This window comes from Natrix helvetica (genome assembly GCF_964273705.1).
Source record: "Natrix helvetica genome assembly, chromosome: 5".
Taxonomy (NCBI): Eukaryota; Metazoa; Chordata; class Lepidosauria; order Squamata; family Natricidae; genus Natrix; species Natrix helvetica.
The window spans coordinates 88,729,219-88,751,604 of record NC_138551.1 but is presented as its reverse complement, the minus strand read 5'-3'; the positions used below and the strand labels follow the sequence as shown (position 1 = coordinate 88,751,604).

The window sequence follows — 22,386 nt, the reverse complement described above, 5'->3', positions numbered from 1 at the left end:
AAGACAAGTGGCTCTTTTTCAGCTTCATCCAAGGGCACCATCCTTTCTGGAGCTGCCTTGCAAATGGCACCGCAACTGCGAATGTTCAGAGCCATCAGGAATCTGACTGCCTGCACAGAGCACCAGCTTGTCTCCCCACCAAAGTGGTACCTATTTTATCTACTCGCATAGAACATGCTTTTGAATTGCAAGGTGGGCATAAGCTGAGGCAAGTGATGGGAGCTCACTCCACCACCCACTTGCTAGTACTCAAACCGCCAGAGCTGAGACCATCTCCATTGTCATTAAGCCATTGCACTTCATAGATATACCAAAGGAAAATAATTTAGTGGGTAAAACTTTGTAGGCATCTACATTTGAACTTCTGCAACGTGATTGCCTGGCTGCTGGTGAACTGAATAGTGGATGATAAGCCAAGGCAAAGATGATTAAAGCACAGTTCCAATTACACCATTGCTGGTTGTGATCCACAAAACCATATGTGATACATTTGTGACTTTCCCCACCTTGTCATTACACTTATGTCAAGTCTCTGTTAAAGCCATATGGAGCGAACATCACTTTGCACAGACTCTAAGATAAGCAACTCATCATTCAGTTTCATGAAGGAAAAATGCCCTCTATGGTCTGAGGATTTTCTTAATCGGATCACAAATACGTTCTTGCAATCACTTTCCACAACTCTAGGTCAGTGATGGTGAACCTTTTCGGCATCGAATGCCCAAACCGGAATATGCGTGAATGTGCGCGCACCGCAGTGCTGGAAACCCAAAGACCAGCTGGCTGGCACATGTATGCCTATTTTTTGGCTGTTTCAGGCCATTTTGCAGATCATTTTCAGGCTGTTTTTAGGGGTGCTTCTGGCCTGAAAATGACCCCCCAAAACAGTCTGTTTTTGGCTGTTTTGGGGCCCGTTTTCAAGCTATTTTCCAGCGCTCCGGTACCCACAAAGACCAGCTGTGCATGTGCGCATTAGAAACCCAAAGGCCAGTTGGCTGGCACTGGTGTTTGGCTGTTTGCCAAACACCAGTGCGCATGCCTGGTGCCTGGCTGTTTTCAGGTTGTTTTGGGGTCATTTTCAGGCTGTTTTAGGGCTGTTTTTGGCCTTAAAATGACCCCCAAAACAGCTAGAAAACCGGTCTGGTTTTTGGGTGTTTGGGGGGGCATTTTCAGGCCGTTTTCTGTTGCTCCGGCACCCACAAAGACCAGCTGTGTATTTGCACACCGGAAACCAAAAGAACAGCTGGCGATGGCGCGTGTGCCCCCAGAGAGGGCTCTGTGTGCCACCTCTGGCACACGTGCCATAGGTTCGCCATCACGTCTAGATGAGTTGTCATAAAATTCATATTGCACCCAGCCAGCAATGGACTAGGAAGTCTGGAATGACAATGCAATACATTGGGAGAACCCCCAGATGGAGGAGGCCATGGTGAAACCTACATTCATCTGTTCGTCTAAGTGTGTATGTGCAAGAAACGTATGAGCTATTTATTGATAGCAGAGAGGAGAGGAAGAACCTCCGCTATGCGTTACCTTCAAAGCATCAGGTGTGTCCTCCAAGCAATATACTTTGAGATTGTATTCCAATGAGGTACAGAGGGTGGGAGCAAAGATGGCCAGCTGCAGTCTCTTGATGGCCGACCTAGAATAGGATTCTCCCACAAGGACGTACGTTCCAAGCTGTTCCAGCAGGATATGGCAGCACTTGGGTTCCAGCTGGCAGTAACAAGGTGTGTTTAAAGTCTCTTCATCTAGTGTCACAACTTCCTGGAGGAGGAAAAGGGGATAAAGAAGGGATTAAAAATATTGTTAGTTCCACCTGGGTGCCCGTTTTAACGAGTAACTACTTAAAAATTTGCCTCCCCAATTACGAGAGCTGTACAAATTGTGTACCTTAAAAATAGAAAGGACTGAATGCGATAAGAAAAGCTAAAATGAAAACTTAAATTTTGGAGTTAAGCAAACTTTGGTGATTGACATGTCCTATATTTTGGAGACAGCAGTGGCTTTGCAAAATGCAGTCTGTCATGTTTTGAAGGGTTATGTATGTAGGAGTTTCCATCATTCTTATCTAAATTTTGACTTGCTGTACCAGGAAGTACCGTATTTTTGGGAGTATAAGATGCACCTTCCCCCCTAAAAGAACGTGAAAATGTTGGTGCGTCTTATACACTGAATACAGCCATTTTGGGCCTCCCAAAGCCCTGCCCTCACAGCCCATATTAGCGAAAAACGGGTGTCAAACAGGCCGTTTTTCGCAAAAACAGAGGTGTTTTTGCAATCCCCAGCAGTACCCTGCAGGCTTCAGCAGGATTGAGGGAAGGCAAATAGGCCTCCATTTTTGCAAAAAACAACCCATTTTAACCCTGTTTTTTTGCCTCCCTCCAGCCTTGCTGAATCCTGCAGAGGGCTCCTGGGGCCAAGGAGGATAAAAACTTTTTTTTTCTTACCTCTTCAAAATCTTGGTGTGCCTTACACACCAATGCGTCTTATAGTCCAAAAATATGGTATTAATATTACTAAATACATTGGTTTTAATGTTATTACCCAATACTACACTTTCTAACCATACTTAATACTGTTGTATAGAATAGAGATGCTGATCTTTTCTGAGTTGGCTTTCCAGATGTGGCAGGACTACAATCACCGTCATCCCTGAATATTGACCAGGCTGGCTGAGGCAGTAGAAGACTGTTTTCTTCATAACTAAGGGGATCTAGAATTAGGAATAAAACTGCTAAATACTAATACCAAAACCCGCATCCTGTTTTGGCTGCCAGAGGCAGTCTTTTGTTATTTCTAGGCTGGCCCTATAGGCCAGATTTAAGCACCCCACGGGCTGGATCCAGAGTTGAGGCGACTGGCTGGAGCTGAGCATTTACTGGCCGGATGCCCTTCCTGATGCCCTGCGGAGTTTGCAGCAGATTTTTTTTTTCTTTGTGCCCTAGGAGAGAAATATCTGATGCTACTGAGGATTGAACTCTCAACCTGCCGAGTGGAAGATGAGTGTCTTCACCACTAGACCGCCATGCTGCTCGGAGAAGCAACACACATTGAACACTACAACCTCTTCTATAGGACTTCACTCCAATATCATCATCATCATCATCTGGTTAATTCAGCTTACCTCCCAGTGTCCTTGGTGGGACTGGGTTTTCAACTGCAACATCCAGTCTGGGGAAGTGACCTCTGCACAATGTGGAACAGTCAAGATGACTGGGCGGCATAAGAGCAGCCCCGTAGGACCGCAGGTCACTCTGGGACTCAGTACTGTCTGGGTGCCTTCAGAGGGAAAGCTAGAAAGGACAAACACAAGATACTTTGGTTGGCTCTGTGGAACTCTGCTTAGAAATGCAAAAGGATATCTGGGAAAATGGAACTCCATATTCTTTAGCAGGAACAAGACAGAGTGGAATACTGAAGTTAATGCATACCTACTGAAGTTCACAACTGTTAACACATGTAACATTCTGTTATTTTTAAAATGTGAAATATTCTTTTTCTTAAACTAGCATCATATTTAAGTGAATAAATATTGTTAATTTTCCTTGCCCTGATTCATTTTTCTTTTCTTTATCCCAAGCACTTTTCTGACCTAATTTGCTGAATACATGTGGCTACGAAATGCTTAGCTTAGCCCACCCCAGCTCCACAGGGCAGAGGTGGGTTCTGGATCCCGTCACGACCGGTATGCTGCACACAGGGCCAGGCATTCTGGTTGGGCATGCGCGCTGTGCATGCATGCACACACCACTGCTCCGTGACACCCAGCTGCTCGGCGGTGGTCGCGCAAGCGCCGCATGCTGTGCACGCATGCACAATTGGCCGGTCACGTTATAAACGGCCATAGAACGCAGGCGGGCGGGTGGGCCAAACGAGCCACCATACCGTTACGGTGGCTGCTGCTCCCGGCTACTACCAGTACACCCATACCGCCCGGAACCCACCACTGCCACAGGGTTGTTATTGTTGTTGTTGTAAAAATAGGAGGAAGGGGTATTGTGACATGTTCGCTGCCTTGAGTTATTTGTAAAACTAATAAAGTTGGGATACAAATAAATAAATAATGTCATCCTAAACTCAACTCAGAAAGAATCCTATGATTTCAGTAAGGTGCTAGCAGCTTTTTCCATTTAGATGTTATCAACTCCAGGCCATGCAATGGGAGTTGGTTCATTACATTTGGAAGACACGTGGTTGGGAAAGGGTGTTTTTAAGCAATCTAATTGTAGCTATGATTCTTGGATGGAAATTGGTAGTAGTAGTATAACTGTTGCATAAAGGAGCAGGATATGTCTAATAGCCAAAGGACTGTGCAACCAATTAGTGAGGGGGTTACTGTATTTTTCGGACCATAAGATGCTCTGGACTATAAGACGCACCTAGCTTTTGGGGAGGAAAACAAGAAAAAAATATCTGCCTTTGCCTCCCAGCAATTTGCCCCCTTGCAGCAAACAGCCTGGTCAACTTCAGCACAGCCTGTTTGCTGCAAGGAGGCAAATTGCTGGGAGGCAGAGGCCAAAGGGTGGGGGCCGGCAGGTGGGCAGGGCTTCGGCAACATTCACTCTATAAGATGCATAGACATTTCCCCCTACCATATTTTTCGGAGTATAAGATGCACATTTTTCCCTCAGAAAAGAGGGTGAAAATCTAGGTGCGTCTTATACACTGAATACAGCATTTTGGGCCCCCGAAACCCCACCCCCTTTGCAAAAATGGCCGTGCATAGCCTTTAGGAGGCTTCTAGAATGCTCCTAAGTGCTGGAGAGAGCAAAAATGAGCGAAAAACGAGCCGCTTTTTGCTGGATCCCCCCCCCCCCGCCCAGCACCCAGGAGCACTCTACAAACCTCCTAAAGTCTATTCATGCCCTTTCTTTGACAAAAAAATGGGCCAGTTTTTGTGGAAAACGGGCCATTTTTGGGAGGTCTGCAGAGTGCAAAAACTATTTTTTTTAAATTTGCCTCTTCAAAATCTTGGTGCGTCTTATACTCCAGTGCATCTTAAATTCTGAAAAACACAGTACTTTTCTTTGGGGGTGGGGGAGTGCATCTTATACTCCGAAAAATACAGTAAGTTATCTGCACTTTTAATTTCTTTTGTTAGGAGTTCGAACTGAGTAAGATAAATTTGAATATTGAGACTTATGTGAAAGATTGCCTTGAATCTAGTCTGGTATGCTAACATTTGAAGGTAAATGTATATACGAAGATGGGGAAGACTGTTCTAAAATAATATAATAAAAAGAAACCTTACCTGGATATCCTTTAATTGGATATCACTTTTAGGCTTAGGGAGTACGGAGTAAAAAAATAAGACAAGATACATGATCTGATCTACTTACAGAATATTTTCTGCTTTGTTGATCATCAGATACATTTCATAGAACTTCCCCTGAGGAATTGCTCCATGTGGCACTAACAGACTCACACCTACAAAAGAAAAAGAAGAAGAAGTAATAGATGAAATAACGAAGACCATTTCCTAGAGCATCATTCTATGTCTATCTCTCTACAGCTTTATGATACAATTCTTAATTCCATAGGATACTTTATACAGTCTCTTCTATCTTCTGTTTTTTCATAACTAATATCTGATGGATCTGTTCGCCCTCCTGAATTGGGCTGCAGGAAAGAAGTCAGGATAAGTTGCAACTGACCAATCCTACAATCACTGTAGCTCCCAGGAAACCACCAAGCAAGGTCATAATCTGGTTTTTTGGCTATCATCTTTATATGGGGAACTATGCAGTGGTGGGATTCAAATAATTTAACAATCGATTCTCTGCCCTAATGACCAACTGGGTAGGCGTGGCTCGGTGGTCATGTGATTGTGTGGCCGTGGCCAACTCAACATCACTCAGGTCAATGGGCGCTTTGCCTTAGCTGCTACAATGTAATAAGGGTTAACCAGAGAGGCGGTTTCTGAAAGCAGGCCAATAAAGATTAGGCAAGAAACAACACCAGAATGTTTCCTTCCTGCCTTCCTTACAGGATTAGCCCTGTAAAGTGTAAAAAAGCAATTTCTTCCAACAACCGGTTCTGTGAACTGCTTAGAAAGTTAACAGCCGGTTCTCCCGAATAGGTGCGAACTGGCTGAATCCCACCACTGGAACTATGTCTAATTATTCTGGGAAAAAAATGAATGTGGCTTAACAATTGTTTTAGTAGCTACATCTTTGATGGTGACAATAGACACTACCCAAATTATCTTTAAGAAGGATGCCTCTGGTATAAATCTTGATATCATAACATTTCAACGGTGTACATGGTCATTTATTTTTTTCCAATCTACTTGAAAGAAAGTCCATGGAACGGAGGAAGTTATTTTTAACAATCTGGCAGTCAAAGATCTTTTGCTGAAGTTCTTGTAATGACTTAAATAATCCCAACAATTGTATTCTCAGTGTCTGTGTGAGGTCAATCATGAGCTAGCTTGAACTAAAGTAAATATATGCTAGTCAGGGGTGAATTGCTGCCGGCGGGCTGGCTGGGGAATTCTGGCAGTTGAAGTCCGCCATGCTTAAAGTTCCCAAAGTTGGAGACCCCTGCCTTAGAGTCACACATGACTGGGCAGAGGAAACCTTATAACTGACTTTATGTCCCATAACTAATCAATGCATGTGCCAGGTTTCCAAGCAACACCCCCAAAATAAGAATCCGAGGCTCGAAGTTCCTCGAACTTCCATTTTACTAGAGATGTCATATTGGCACATCTGGGGAAACCCGAATCTGAAAGCTTCCAGGTTTTCCCCACCCAAATAAAAGTCCAAGCCCCTGCCCAGCACCCACATGCCCGTCACATGGTCCAATCAAAGCACCATCCCAACTGGAGATCCCTCCCAGTCACACCCCTCCAGGTGCAGGGCAGAATGTCCTTGACTCTCTGAGGAAGGAATGTTATTGTGACTATATATCTCCCCAGCTCCATACAATCGCAGCTTCCCACAGCACGAAATGTGGCAGGCCTGAAGGCCCAATGCAAAAGAGGGCTTCCAGGCCTGACATCATGGTTCTGAAATAGCCTGTTCTCCTATTCTCTTGGACTGTGGCTTCATCACTGGATTGAATGCTCATCTTGTGAAAAGTGTATTCCCTTACATACCTGTGCCAGGGATGACGAGTCTTCCTCCCAGGCAGCCGAATGTCCCCGTGGCACTATTCCCAGGATCTCGAGGCAGAGTCAGAAGCTGCTGGGAGCCCATACTTTTGTTTCTTAGGTTCATGAAATGGTTATCCCGGTGACTGTCCCCTGGGAAGGAGCCTGGGGGCATGGCTCCTAACAGGTCTGCTCCTTCATGCATCCCAGTGGAGGAGGATGCTGTGGAGGAATTATACACTTTGATCTTGAGATTAGGGAGCGGATCGAGCAACGGAGAATTGGTCATGGGGATCTTGTCAGAGGAATCTTGCAAGGCATACATAGGACCACGGTATACACCGGCATTGGCAGTTAGATCAGGCTGCACTGAAGGGTGGAGCAACTGGGGGGTATCTGAAAATGAAGGCAGAAAAATGTTTAATAGCCTGTAAGCATTTTCAATAAAGGAAAATGTAATATAATAAGAAAGCACACATTAAATTAACAGCAACTATTTTCATCTTGGTAATGAGTTAGGGGGGAAAAAAACCCTTGCCTAAATAGTAAATCAATACTGAACCTTGATTGCCACTGCTATGGACAACAATAAATTTGTTGCCATAAAACAGCGAAGAGTAGAAAGGGTGATGCTCTACTGGCAATTTTTGCTTTGATCAGTTAAACAAGCTACTAAATATTCAGTTGTATATCTGTTAACTTTATCCATTTCATAGAATTTATGCCAACAGCATATTCAAGCATATGTTTCATTAATTACTAAAACACCTAATTCCTATCTTATAATATTTCTCAGACACAGAAAACGTAGCAGCGTTCTTTAGAATCTTTCAATGCTAACATATTGATCATGTCAGAAATTTTTTTGGACTTTTCCATTTCATCAGATGGAATCTGAATCTGGTGCAATGAACTAGTCTGCAGTTATTTACTGTACACTGGCCTTTTTCTAATCTGGTGCCTTCCAGATATTTTAGGTTACATTTTCCTTCATAATGTTAGCTATGATGAGGGGGTCTTCTCCAACGTACTCGGGACATCCGGTTGAAAAGAGCTATTTTATTTCATACTAGCCGATAACCCGGCGTTGCCCGGGTATTTATTTATAGGGGGAAAATGTCCGGACCAAATTTCTACTGTTGGATTTTCCCCCTTACCAGAGAGAGCCCCCTTGTGGAGCACTGTGGAGCCGTTACCATGGCAACTTCACTGTGCTGTACAGTAGAAGCCATTTTACAACAGTACAGTAGAATTCATGTAAGGCACAACAGGCTGCATCTTAACAGAACACCCCTCCCCCGAGGGATGTTAGGGGTGTTTTACCCCCCACAGTATTTGTTTCCAGAGAGTAAGTCATTTGTGTATCAAGTTTGGTTGAAATTGCTTGAGGCGTTCCAGAATTATGCTGGAACGAACACACACACACACACACACACACACACACACACACACACACCCATTTATATATATATGACACAAATTTCTCGTAGGAAAACTGATACATAGAAAAAAGAGGCACTTTATCTATTAAAACTTATCTAAGGAAGTTGGCATTACAGCAATGTAAGGTGAACCGGTCTGCCAATCAGCCCTTATTTAGTACAAATGGAGGGAGAAGGTTGTCTCATAATCATATGAAATTATGGACATTTTTACTTAACAGGATCCTCCTCCTCCTCCCTCCCCTATTTTACTTCATCTCTTTTGTTAATATTCTTATTGTTCTAATGGAAACTGTATTGTGCAAAGAAATCAAGCATGTTCACCCCCAGGTTGAATAAAAGAAGAACAGGGGCCATCAGTTCAAACCTCAGATTTGACCTCTGTCTGTCTGTCTAAGAAGGTTCACCAATACACAGAAGGTTACACAAACACAAGGTGCAAAATTCCAAGCTGAGCAAGATGGATCTTACCATTTCTGGAAGTTTTGAAATTAACTGGGTGGAAGCCTCCTGTTAATGCCGCAGAGGAATCAGTTATGTCCGTGTCGAAATCCCGACAGTTTCGCCTGTACACAACCAGCCCAACAGCCATCAAGATAACAACGAAGACGAAAATGGCCACCACTATGCCAGCATATAAAGCCACATCGCCAGATGCCTCCAGTACTAGGGGGGAGAGAGAGAGAGAGAGATTAGATGGCCTTGTCACTTTTTCTTTGCTCCATTTCTAATTTAAAACCCTTCAGTTAAACTGTGGCTATACAAACATAAGGATCATAATCTCCAAGGTGCTTTTCCTAAAAGGCCAAGAAAACTAAGAAAGTCCAGTTGCCTTTTAGAAAAACCACTTTTGGGACAACTGTGACTTGGATGATCGAGAATCTCCATAGACATGAGGATCAAAGCCAAAAGATTCAAAAACAGTTACAGTTCCCTTGTTCATCCTCTGACCTCTCTCAGGGCTTGAGAATGGAAATAAAGAAATAATGAGAAAGCTATTTAAACCTGGGTGGGGAGCCCTGTAGTTTTCTTAATCTCTTGATTTGCCAGTCTTCTGTCAATTAGGCTTCCTATTTAAGGTAAAGGTTCCCCTCGCACATATGTGCTAGTCATTCCCGATTCTAGGGGGTGATGCTCATCTCCGTTTCAAAGCTGAAGATCCAGCACTGTCCAAAGACGTCTCCATGGTCATGTGGCTGACCTGACTAAACAGCGAAGGCACATGGAACGCTGTTACCTTCCCACCAAAGATGGTCCCTATTTTTCTACTTGCATTTTTACATGCTTTCAAACTGCTAGGTTGGCAGAAGCTGGGACAAGTAACGGGAGCTCACTCCGTTACGTTGCACTAGGGATTTGAACCGCCGACCTTTCTGATTGACAAGCTCAGCGTCTTAGCCACTGAGCCACCACATCCCTCAGGCTTCCTATTTAGACGCATAAAAATCTGAGGGAATGAGGAAAGCCTCCGGAGCCTGGGAAGGGTGAAAAATGCCCCCCCCTCGCAGTGGTGCAGGAGGCTGACTAGGCCATGCCCACCGTGGCCATGCCCACCCAGCAAAGGGGCAGCGAACCCGTTGCTGCAATTTTTGAAGCCCATCCCTGGAAAGGACATACGTGCTTAGGCCGGGGGGGGGGGGGAGGACCGCCAGTGATATAAGAAATCAAATACCCAGAGATGATCAGAGAACTGTGCCCTTTGGAAGGAGCCATTGAAAGCAGGCACCTACTCAATGCCACAATGCAAACGAAACCACCTCCAAAGAAATATAGTAAGAGGCCTTTCCGTAGAATCACTGGCTTGCTTTGTACATCATGCTAAGTTATTGTTTGGATGTGGTTTATTGGAGTTGCAGTGTGACATAAACCATGGTTGCAAATCACAAGAGTTGGTCTGCGCAATGCGTATACCAATACCAATGCTGGACAACAAACACGAAGAATGAATTGGAGCAGTGTTTTTCAAATGTGGCATTTTTAAAGATGCGTGAACTTCAACTCCCAGAATTTCCCCAACCATCCTGCTGGCTAGGGAAATCAGAGAGTTGAAGCCCACACATCTAAAAAGTTGCCACGTTTGAAAAACACTGAATTAGAACAATTCCTTCTGCAGGTTTCTCCTTGATTAGAGAAAAAAGCAGCATTGGGTCCTGAGCAGCTAAGCTGGCGATTATATTTTCTGCATATGTGTTTCTTTCTCCCCCTCCCCACCTCTTTCTAATGGCTCCTGATTTCCACCTTTATAACTTGCATAAGTGGTAATGGTAAAGATTTCCCCGCACATGCATGCTAGTCGTTTCCAGCTCTAGGGGGCGGTGCTCATCTCCGTTACAAAGCCGAACAGCCAGCATTGTCCGAAGATGCCTCCGTGGTCATGTGGCCAGCATGACTAAATGCCAAAGGCGCACGGAGCGCTGTTACCTTCCCACCAAAGGTGGTCCCTATTTTTTACTTGCATTTTTACCTGCTTTCAAACTGCTAGGTTGGCAGAAGCTGGGATGCTCACTTAGTTATGTGGCACTAGGGATTCGAACCGCTGAACTGCCGACCTTTCTGATCGACAAGCTCAGCAACTTAGCCACTGAGCCACCGCTCAGTGGTATTTATGTCAAAAACTGTAAGCCATAAATTCAGTCTCTATGCGGTTCTTCAGAGAAGCCTACCAATCAGAACCAGGGGGAATAAAAAGTCTACAGCACTTAAATGCCAGTGGGATCTCCAGGGTACATAATATTTTTTTTCTAGCTGTGATCAGGTTTTGGCCATTTTCAAAATGTTGTGGCCTCACTTCACCTTGATTTAAGCCGATGAATTTACTCCAGGCATAGCAAAGGGATTAACATCCACATGACCTATCTTGATTTCCTCTCCTCTCCCCTCCTCCCCGTCTCCCTTTTCTTTTCAATTCTTTCCAGCTTTTCTGGATTGGTTTTCGCCACATGTGTCCTGGAGTCCCCTTCTCTGTGAGGTAGAATATATGGAGCAGAACTGAGGAGGTTTTTAATGCTGCAATTATATCTGGGCTGTATTTATCATGGTGTGTGGTCCTCTGGGAGAGGCTTCATCAAGGGACAGCGGGAATATCGAAGTGAAATGAAGGAGAAGAAACTGGTAATTTAAAATAGACGTTTTCGATAGAGGGGATTTCATACAGATGGTAAAGGTGTATGGAGGAACCTTCCTGTCTGGTTTCCATCATTAGCTGTTACTAAAGTTAATTCCTCGGTCCACCAGTCTCACTGCAAGGTGAAATACAGATCAGGTAGCTTAGAGGTTGTATATATTTATGAGTAATGCTGGTAAGGACATGCAATCTTCTTCCTGCAGCGCGCCCTTATAATATTTACTATAATGTTATTATGATATATATGCTCAACCAAATGGCATCATGTAGTCAAGCTCCAAGGCAAATGGGGCCTGCAGCCAAGAAATTAAAAGATGCTTGATCCTGGGGAGGAAGGTTATGGCAAATCTGGACAGCATACTAAAAAGCAGAGACATCACCCTGCCAACAAAAGTGTGCATAGTCAAGGCTATGGTTTTCCCACTTCCAATGTATGGCTGTGAAAGTTGGACCATAAGAAAGGCTGAATGCCAAAGAATTGAGGCTTTGAACTATGGCGCTGGAGAAGACTCCTGCGAGTCCCTTGGACTGCAAGGCAATCAAACCGGTCAGTCTTAGAGGAGATCAACCCTGACTGCTCTTTAGAAGGCCAAATCCTGAAGAGGAAACTCAAATACTTTGGCCACCTAATGAGAAGGAAGGACTCGCTGGAGAAGAGCCTAGTGCTGGGAAAGACTGAGGGCAAAAGAAGAAGGGGACGACAGAGAATGAGGTGGCTGGATGGAGTCACTGGAGATTAAATGGACTCCAGACTCCAGAGGATGGTAGAGGGCAGGAAGGCCTTGGGTCATGATGGGTCGGAAATGACTTCGCGACTAACAATGAGTCAACCTTGGCTGATTTTGCAAAGCTAACCAGGGCCAAACTCATTTAATGTCTACATAAACACCCAGCAGGAAATCCCCTGGCTGTAGGACAGAGTGGCCAGTAATGCAAATAAATCAAAGAGCCCAGAAAATGGCGATGGGAAACGTCTTCTTGAAACCATGCTTCACACTACCTGGGAGCGGTCAGGAAGACTTTATACTGAATTACAGATGAACATAGCAGCATGATGCCTGGACCTACATTGAAGAATGCCAATCTTAAATCCGATGAAAGAAAGAAAAATGTGGGAATGGAAGGAAGAATATGATAGTGATCAATGGGGTGAAACAGTAATATCCAGATGTTGCTGAGTACAACTTGCCTTCTTTCCAATAATGAAGAGGGACTTCTAGTTTAGCAACATCTGTGGCCACATGTTCCCTGTCCATGAGCTAAGGCAGTGATGGCAAACCTTTTCAGCACCAAGTGCTGAAAAGGGCATGCATGCAAGCCCATCTGGGACGCAACCTGGAATAGGAGCTGCCCAGGGGGAATGCGTGTGCCAGAAAATGAACTTCCGGTTTCCAGTGCGCTCATGTGCAGTGCCCAGCTAGTCATCTGGTTACTGGCGTGCATGCACATGTGTGACGATCAGCTGGCCAGCGCGTATGATCACACTGGAAAACGGAAGACCAGCTCTTCCAGTTTTTGTCACTGCCACACCCAGAAAGGCCAACTGATTGTCATGCGTGCATGCATGGCAGAAACACAGAAGAACGGGCAACGCCGCGTGTGCCAGGCGACATGGCTCTGTGTGCCACTTCAGGCATGCCATGGGTTCACCATCACAGAGCTAAGGAATGGCTCTTCAGGCTTCACGGAATTTAGGAGAGGGAATGAAGACAGGCATGGGATGAAGAGCATAAAGGTTTTGGGACATGGCCCCAAATCTATCCAATATCCGGGAAACCTTGCAGGATACTTGAACGGCGTTAATATTTACTAACCCTTCATTTGATTTTTGATGGGCTTTAGAGGAAGGGGAGGGAGAGCCCTAAATTAATAATGATGAAAATTATTCTGTGCCGGATCCCCATCAAGCAGAACCAATTACATCTTTTATGCTGCATGTTCAATTAAGAGCACATGCTTTGGTCTTTTATAGCCTCCGAGAGCAGCCACTGTGGAAAATTCCCCTCAGGGATTGGCAACGGGAAGGGCGGACAGGAACACTCCAATTCCCACAAAGCAAAAACGAGGGCTGGCGGATGCCCTGTAAGCTATCAACAAGTACATGGTGGCCAAGAGAAAAATCAGGAGAAGGAGGAGGGGGAAAAGACCCAAGTTAAGAGAGGGGAAAAAATCTTACAGGAAGAAAGCCCACAGCTTAGTTGGATTCTCTACTGGGATTTTTTTGAACTCAATCTTGTTGAAGATTTAAGTGAAATATAGTTCGGAGGATATGCATAGAACTGAGTATGTTCCTATTGCAGGTAGTTGATAGAGGGACGCGGTGGCTCAGTGGCTAAGACGCTGAGCTTATCGATCAGAAAGGTCGGCAGTTCAGCAGTTTGAATCCTAGTGCCACGTAACGGAGTGAGCTCCCATAACTTGTCCCAGCTTCTGCCAACCCAGCAGTTGAAAAGCATGTAAAAATACAAGTAGAAAAATAGGGACCAACTTTGGTGGGAAGGTAACAGCGTTCCATGCGCCTTTGGCATTTAGTCATGCCGGCCACATGACCACGGAGACATATTCGGACAAGGCTGGCTCTTCGGCTTTGAAACAGAGATGAGCACCACCCCCTAGAGTCAGGAACGACTAGCACATAATGTGCGAAGGGAACCTTTACCGGTAGTCCTCGACTTACGACCCCAGTGGAGCCCAACATTTCAATTGCTAACTGAAACATTTGTTAAGTGAATTTTGCCCCATGTTACGACCTTTCTTGCCACAGTTGTTAAGTGAAACAGTACTGTTGTTAAGTTAGCAACACGGTTCATAAGTGAATCTGGCTTCCCCGTTGCCTTTGCTTGTCAGAAGGTAGATCACATGACCATGGGGATTCTACCATGGTCGTAAATGTGGAGAAACAATCATAAGTCACTTTATTGCAGTGCCCTTCTACCTTTGAACTGTCACTAAATGAACTGTTGTAAGTCAAAGACTACCTGTGGTTCTGGAGGCTGGGGAATTCTGGGAGTTGAAGTCCACAAGTCTTAAAGTTCCCAAGTTTGGACGCCCCTGATTTACATAGAACTGAATTTGTTCCTATTATTCATTTTTCTAGCTAGACATAATGCATCGGGGTTTAGTATGGTATTTTGGGAAAGGAATTCAGAGCCTTGGGTGTGAGTTGGCAGTCCAACAGAGAGGAAGGCAGGCAAGGGTGAAATCTACATTTTTTTACTACCAGTTCTGGCGTGGCTTTGGGAGGGTGTGTGTGTGTCATGTGACTGGGAGGGCGTGGCTATGTAGTCATGTAACTGGGGGATCAAAAGACAGAAACTCACTTTTAACAATGTCCTGCTGGAGCAGGGTTGGACTAGATGACCTCTCCCTTCCAGCCCTGGATTATCCTCTGAAGCTGTGTCTAGTGCCAGGTTTGTAGTCCTTCCTTCCTCTCCTTTTTCCTTCCCTCCTCCCTCTCTCTCCCCCTCCCCCTTCCCTCTCTCTCTCTCTCTTTCTTCTTTCTTTTCAGCACCCCCCCCACCCCACTGTTTTTGGCCTAGCAGGCCTCAGGGAAGCCTGCTGGGAGCAAAAACGGATCCCCACCCCACCCCTGTGTTTCCAGAGAACCTGTAGAAAAAAAAATGCTTAAAACGTTTTTTTAAAAAAGTTCCAAAGATCAGCTGTGCAACGAGCGATCGTCAGAACTTTAAAAAAAAACTTTTTAAAGTATTTTTTTACTATCAGAACTGGGAACCAGTAGCATTTTTTACTACTGACTCGGGCGAACTGGCCTGAACCGGTAGCATTTTACCCATGAAGGCAGGGCACAAAGCTGGCAGCAGATTTGGACAGTGAGGAGGTTGGGGAGGAACATGGAGTCTGGGGAAGGCTCTGATGAGGACTCTGCATTGAAGGCAGAGAGGGGGGCAGCGCCGTATGCCAGTTATCAGCTGCCTTCAGAGTCAAACATCAGAGAAGCAGATGAACAGCTGGAGCCTGTTCCCAGTGTGCCCATGCGCAGAGTTGCCAGATGAAGGGCAGAGCTAAAGAACAGGGGTAGACTTGGGAGTAAGGCCACAGGTGGAGGAAATAAAAGAGGAGCAAAAGGGGAGTGGAGTTTGCAGGAGACAATGAGTTCGCTTAATTAGTTCGTGACTCTCTGAGACTCCTTGCCAAGTTTTGCAGATATCGGCCTGTCAGCTCTCCAAGCCAGATAAGGTCTGTGACTGTAAATCCTCCCTTGAAAGACTTTGTTGGATGTGAATAAGCAGAATTCACAGTCAATTAATAAAAGGGGTTTTTGTCAGGAGAAAGAGTTTGCTTTCTGCTCTTGGGAAGCCTAGGACAGAACAGACCTCTTCAGCCTTCCAGTCATGTTTTTGCAAGAAAAAGAAGAAAATTAGTTTAGAACCACTTAGGATTCAGGTCTTTATCATACTCCATGTTTTGCCCAATGAAGGATTTTCCAGAAAATGGCACAGAAATAGAAGAAAAAAAACTCCAGATGCTAGATTTTCTCCTCCACAGTGGGATGCCTTTCTCTAATCTCAAAAGAGATATGTCCAGCTAATCCTGTTATAATTATAAATAGTGCAAATATAATTAAGACTAATTAGTTTCCCTCAATCATACCAGTACTTTTGCAATCACGGCCACAGTAATAGATCCTTCTCCTTTTACTCAGCAGTTAATTGGAGCATTATTATCACCTTTTTAATAAATGAAGGAACCATAGATTTGAATTATTAAAGTGGGTATTTTGGGAAATCTTGAAGGCAAGAGACTTATGTGTTTCTCTTTTTTCTGGGGCTTGGCGTTTAATAATTGAATTTTAATACTGAGGTGAAAACTATTGTATCTCAGCTACCAAATTTAAAGTAAAATTCCTTTGACTCTTAAAAATAAATCAAGTTCGCTTTTTGCAAAATTCATTGGGCCTCCGGATGGACTTATTTTATGGTTGCATCTCCAAAGTTTCCTTCAATTGTATTTGTCCCTCTTGATCCTCTCTAGCTATGAAGAACTATTCCTTCAATAGAACTTCTTCAGGTGTGCCCTGGCATCAGGGAAATAGAAACTCTTTTTAAAAAAAAAAAAAAAACCCACACAATATTATCACTTGAATGCAGAACAATGAAAATAAATGACTATGAAATGGAGACTTACGGTGAGTTTTGGGTTCGCTTACAAATCTTTTATCTGTTAGAGGGAAAAAAAGTTAAAGAAAAAAAGAAAAGAAAATGAGGATGACATGACAGTGATGATGGTAATAAGCAGAAAACAAAAGGCTGATTATCCCCCACCCTTTCCAGCAAACCTAAAGGAAAAAGGAACAATGGAAAATTTAAACACAATGGAACATAAAAGCTACATGCAGAAGAAAATAATGAATTAAAAAAAACATTGGCATTTTAGACAACTGCTGTGCAATCTTTACTTTTTAATCATCTACTGACCCACAACTCTAGTAGAACACTTTGTTTAATGTTTTAAAAGTTTGAGCATCCTTATGGCCTGGGATGTAGTGTTAATGACCACAAGAGAACCCGAGAGCAGCTCAATATGTTGGGCATGCACTCTACTGGGTTCTAATGAGCTACAGTGGCACATGAGCCACAGTGGCACATGAGCCACAGTGGCACAGTGGTTAGAGTGCAGTACTGCAGGCTACTTCTGCTGCCTGCCGGTTGCCTGCAATTTGGCAGTTCAAACCTCACCAGGCTCAAAGTTGACTCAGCCTTCCATCCTTCCGAGGTGGGTAAAATGAGGACCCAGATTGTTGGGGGCAAGAGGCCGACTCTGTAAACCGCTTAGAGAGGACTGTAAAGCACTGTGAAGTGTATATAACTCTGAGTGCTATTGTTATTGTTACTGTTTTAAAGAATCCTCTGCTAAAAGCCCATCTCATGCAGTATAAAAGACCTGTAAAATAGTCTTAGCAGCCCTTTCATTATGAGCATCTACACCAGCGATGGCGAACCTTTTTTGGCTCGCGTGCCACAAGTGGGGGGAGTGCGGGGGGGTCGTGTGTGGGCGTGCCGCACCCATAATACAATGCGCGATCCCCCAGTGCGCATGCGCACACTATGCGCACCCCCATTTTTATATGCTTTTTTCGCCCTCCCCAGGCTCCAGAGGCTTTATAGGAGCCTGGGGAGGGCGAAAAGAGCCTCCCCCGCCCACCCCGGAGGCCCTCCGGAGGCTTCAGGGACCGTCCGGAGGCTTCCCTGAAGCCTTCGGAATGCTTAAAACCACCCTCCGAGCAAACCGGAAGTCACTTCCGGTTTGCTCGGAGGGTTATTTTAAGCGCTCCGAAGGTGTCAGGGAAGCCTCCGGACGGTCCCTGAAGCCTCCGGGGGGGGGGGAGAGACGGGGAGGCTCTTTTCGCCCTCCCCAGGCTCCTATAAAGCCTCTGGAGCCTGGGGAAGGCGAAAAATAGCTTTTAAAAAGGTGAACTCAGCTGGCCAGCGCCCGCATGCACGCTGGTCAGCTGACAGGGCAGCACTTCGCGTGCCCTGACAAATGGCTCCGGGTGCCACTTGTGGCACGCGTGCCATAGGTTCACCATCACTGATATACACAGTTACCATTTCCACAGGGGCATGTTACATTGCATTTCTATTTAAACTGCAGTCATTTTTACTATGTACGCATCAGGAGATATGAATCAGCATGTACACACTTTCAATATTTCTATGTCCACCTTAGGATGTAAATAACAAGACACAGCAAATCTAAGCATTCAATCAGAGGAGCAGTAGTTCCATGTTATTTGCCTCTGGCAATTATTCTGATGGGTTAGAGTCCCTGTTTTCTGTTCTACTTCAGAGTCGTCTCTTGTCCTAAAGCTCATAATATTGCTTGTGAAAGAGATAGGCATCTTCTAATGATTCATCTGTGCAGAAGGACAAAACTGTCTCACTTCTCACTTATCCTGTCTTGCAACTTTCTTGATCAAAGGTGTTTATGCAAACACCGGTACATCGATTCATTCCACCCATTTGGTTAGATTCCTGTGTACACGATTTTGTTTCTAGATGCTAACTCTGGCTCTTTTACATTTTTTTTCCTGGTGATTCCCTTGCATAGATGAAACTAACACATATCAAAACTGCCCTGAATTGGAACAAAATTGCTTAAGTGCAATTGTGTAAATCCAGATTTACTGAAATAGGGTGGGAGTGGGGGAAGCGAAATGTGAATAAAACATGTACCATATTTTTCAGACTATAAGACGCATTGGTGTATAAGATGCACCAAGATTTTGAAGAGGTAAGTAGGAAAAAAAGTTTTTGTTCTCCCCGGCCGCCAGGAACACTCTGCAGGCTTTAGCAGGGCTGGGGGAAAGCAAAAACGCCCCCGTTTTTGCAAAAAATGGGTGGAAAACGGACTGTTTTTTGCCAAATCAGAGGCGTTTTTGCCTTCCTCCAGTACTGCTGAAGCCTACATGGTGCTTTTGGGGGCTGGGGGAAGGCAAAAATGTCTCATTTTTGCAAAAAACGGCCCGTTTTCCATGCTATTTGGAGGGGGAGGGAAGGTGAGTCATACTCCAAAAAATACGGTATATAATAACATCAGTTTGGTTGAGAAGGAACAAAAATTATTGGCCATGCCAACATCCGCCACACACGTGAATTTATTGAAGCCTGGTATTCTACCAAAGGAGTAATTAACAAGCATATTGATCTAGATCAGGGGTGTCATCCGATGTGGTCAGATCTGGCCCGTAGGGCCATGCTGGAAAGCATGGCTTCAGCCCGGTCTACCCAATGCGAAGAGGAAATGGGTAGAAACTAATCAAGGAGAGAAGCAACTTAGAACTGAGGAGAAACTTCCTGACAGTTAGAACAATTAATCAGTGGAACAGCTTGTCTCCAGAAGTTGTGAATGCCCCAACACTGGAAGTCTTTAAGAAGATGTTGGATAGCCATTTGTCTGGAACGGTATAGGGTTTCCTGCCTAGGCAGGGGGTTGGACTAGAAGACCTCCAAGGTCCCTTCCAACTCTGCTATTGTATTGTATTGAAACATTGGGTCAGCAAGGCTTCGGCCCGGTCTATCCAGTGCAAAGAGGAAAGATGCCAGGAATTTGGGGAGTGGCGTCAAGTTGCCCATGCCCACCCAGTTGGCCATGCCCATTCAGCCCCTGAGATCAACCACAGCCCTGATGCGGCCCTCAATGAGATTGAGTTTGACACCCCTGATCTAAATCCAGCTTATGAATACGTAAGAAACCAGACCATTCAAACGACCAACAAGAGAACCAATCAGCTGCTCAGAATTTAAATATAGCTCCAAATAGACAGCCAATCACACGAGCAACTGACCAAACTGTCACACACAAGACATTTATAAGCTAAGGGGAATAGGACAAGAAAATCCTGCTGATGATGTTACCTAGTCTGGTAACAAAATGTACAGAAACTAAGTTGAAAACAAGCTTGGAGAACAAACCACGCCCAAAAACATCCATACGTATATTCCAGGAGACCAGAAAAGATGCCATAATTGACATAAAAGAATGAGAAATCCCCTAGAGCTTATACCAGAATCAAGGGGCCATATATCGAATTGAAGTTATAGAACAATTCTGATCTAGCTGCACCATAAAAATCAGGATGTTCAGGAGAACTGAAGAAAAACCAAATCGTCCGTTCTGATTTTCTGTTTTCCTGCTTCTTCGTAAGAAAAAAATATACCGATATCCTTTTTAACTGAAAGCGCTGTTAAAATGGAGAATTTATATTCTCTCTTAATAAAATGCAGATATGAGTCTATGACTGAAATATATCCCATGTTTTCAGCGCTCCATGTAAACTTATTGCCAAACTGTCTTTACAAGGATTTGTCAGTATTATGGCATAACAACTGGAAGGACTTTTTATCCTGAATCTTTCTTGTCTGTCTGTCTGTCTGTCTGTCTGTCTGTCTGTCTGTCTGTCTGTCTGTTTAAGGTTGCTGACCCCTGCTCTAAAAGGTCGATTCAGCAGCTTTATTTAAAATTGCAGAGGCAGGCTTCAAGGGACAGTATTCTAGGATAGCAAAACCACCCAGATAGGAAAACAATTTGTTGCCACAACAGAAGTCCTTGTGACAACAGCAGGTGGCAGCACTAACACACCGGGAAAACAAAACACCTAAGTCTTGAAAGTTTGCTCCTAAAAAAACAAACAAACCAGAGACATTACGGAAGCAAAGTTTGCTCTTTTGCTTCCTCAGGTAATTTATTCGTATTTCTCAAATGGGAGCAATAAATATATTGGCTCTTCTGTTCTTCCCGATTTTATTTGGAACAGATGGATTAGGACCACACAAAAGCTATAACCTTTTTTTTTTTAAATTGACAAAACGCTTACTTAGCCGGCTGCCTTTTTTTGTGACGGACCAGCTACTGGCTTGGCTTAAAATGAGATTATGGAACATCTGTAAATGTGCCAGAGGATACTGACCAACAGCATCCTTTTTGGGATAAACCTGAAGCCCTAAAGGACTATAATACTGAAATATGTATTTGCTGCAGCTGCCTAACAACATTCTTTGTGCTGTCGAAGTGTAAACTGGGAAAGCAGTAACATTAATTACTGGGATGTACAGATAATCCTTGACTTACAACAATTCATTCAGTGACCATTCAAAGTTGTAGCGGCACTGGGACTTACAACTGTTTTTCACACTTACAACCATTGCAGCATCCCCATGGTCCTGGGATCAAAAACCAGATGCTTGGCAATGGGTTCATATTTATGATGGTTGCTGTGTCCTGGGGTCATATGATCAACTTTGGCGACTTTCTGATGAGCAAAGTCAATGGGCAAGCCAAGTTCACTTAACAACCAGGTTACTAATTAACAACTGCAATGATTAACTTAACAACTGAGGCAAGAAAAGCCCTAAAAAGGGACAAAATTCACTTAACAAATGTCTCACTTAGGAACATAAATTTTAAACTCAATTCTGGTTGTAAGTCGAGGACTACCTGTACTGAGAATTTCAGACACTCATTGAAAATAAGTATATTATCGCTTATTCCTGATCCTTTGACCTGGGACCTAATGCAGAAATAGTTTTGTACATTGAAAAGATTAAAAAACAAAACTGATACATTATTTTCAAATGAAATGCCTGCTATTCTCTTAAAACAGCATTTAGGTCTATCTAATAGTCTTTCTGCCTGCAATAATATAAAGGAATGTTAAATAGAAGGCCAAATATATCAAGTGTGATACTTCCATTTGCTTGTAGAATATTAACCTTCAAGATTGTGACTCAAAATTGGTCAAGAAGAAGAGGCATTTTATTCACTAATTTTCACTACTGATTCTCAATCATTTTCCTGGTTTTTAAAAAATGATGTATCTTAGAGAAGAAAATTAGTCAGTAGATCTCACAAAAGTTGATTTTTAATGAAATAGTCTTATACAGGTAGTTCTTGATTTATGAGCGGTCCTTAATGACTATTTCAAAAAGGTAACTTGGATCTGAAGTTGTGACGGACAACTCCCCCCCATGGTTACATGACCATATTTGATGATGATTTTGCCAAAAACAGGCAGTTACTGGCAGTTTCTGGCAAAATTGCATCAATAATGAACCATTGGTTCACTTAACAACACGGGGGTCACTTAACAACCACGGGGTTCAAAGAAGACCACAGGGCTTCTTTTACGACAACTGCCATAGAATTCCCCATTTAAAAATTGCTATGACCTACAACCAGAATGGGCAAGGCCCATTATGGTCGTAACC

General features: G+C 43.9%; 1 protein-coding gene across 2 annotated transcripts in view; it reads right to left on the bottom strand.

Moving 5' to 3' along the window:
- The window catches only part of UNC5B (unc-5 netrin receptor B), a 276,302-nt gene that overhangs the window by 29,787 nt on the left and 224,129 nt on the right, over positions 1-22,386 (bottom strand). For both annotated transcript variants that reach the window (XM_081954501.1, XM_081954502.1), the window contains 6 exons: positions 16,808-16,840; positions 9,010-9,204; positions 7,103-7,492; positions 5,343-5,430; positions 3,128-3,296; positions 1,534-1,767 (listed from right to left, as the gene is read on the bottom strand). In XM_081954501.1, coding sequence (XP_081810627.1) covers positions 1,534-1,767; positions 3,128-3,296; positions 5,343-5,430; positions 7,103-7,492; positions 9,010-9,204; positions 16,808-16,840 — 1,109 coding nt within the window. The remainder of the gene's footprint in view (positions 1-1,533; positions 1,768-3,127; positions 3,297-5,342; positions 5,431-7,102; positions 7,493-9,009; positions 9,205-16,807; positions 16,841-22,386) is intronic.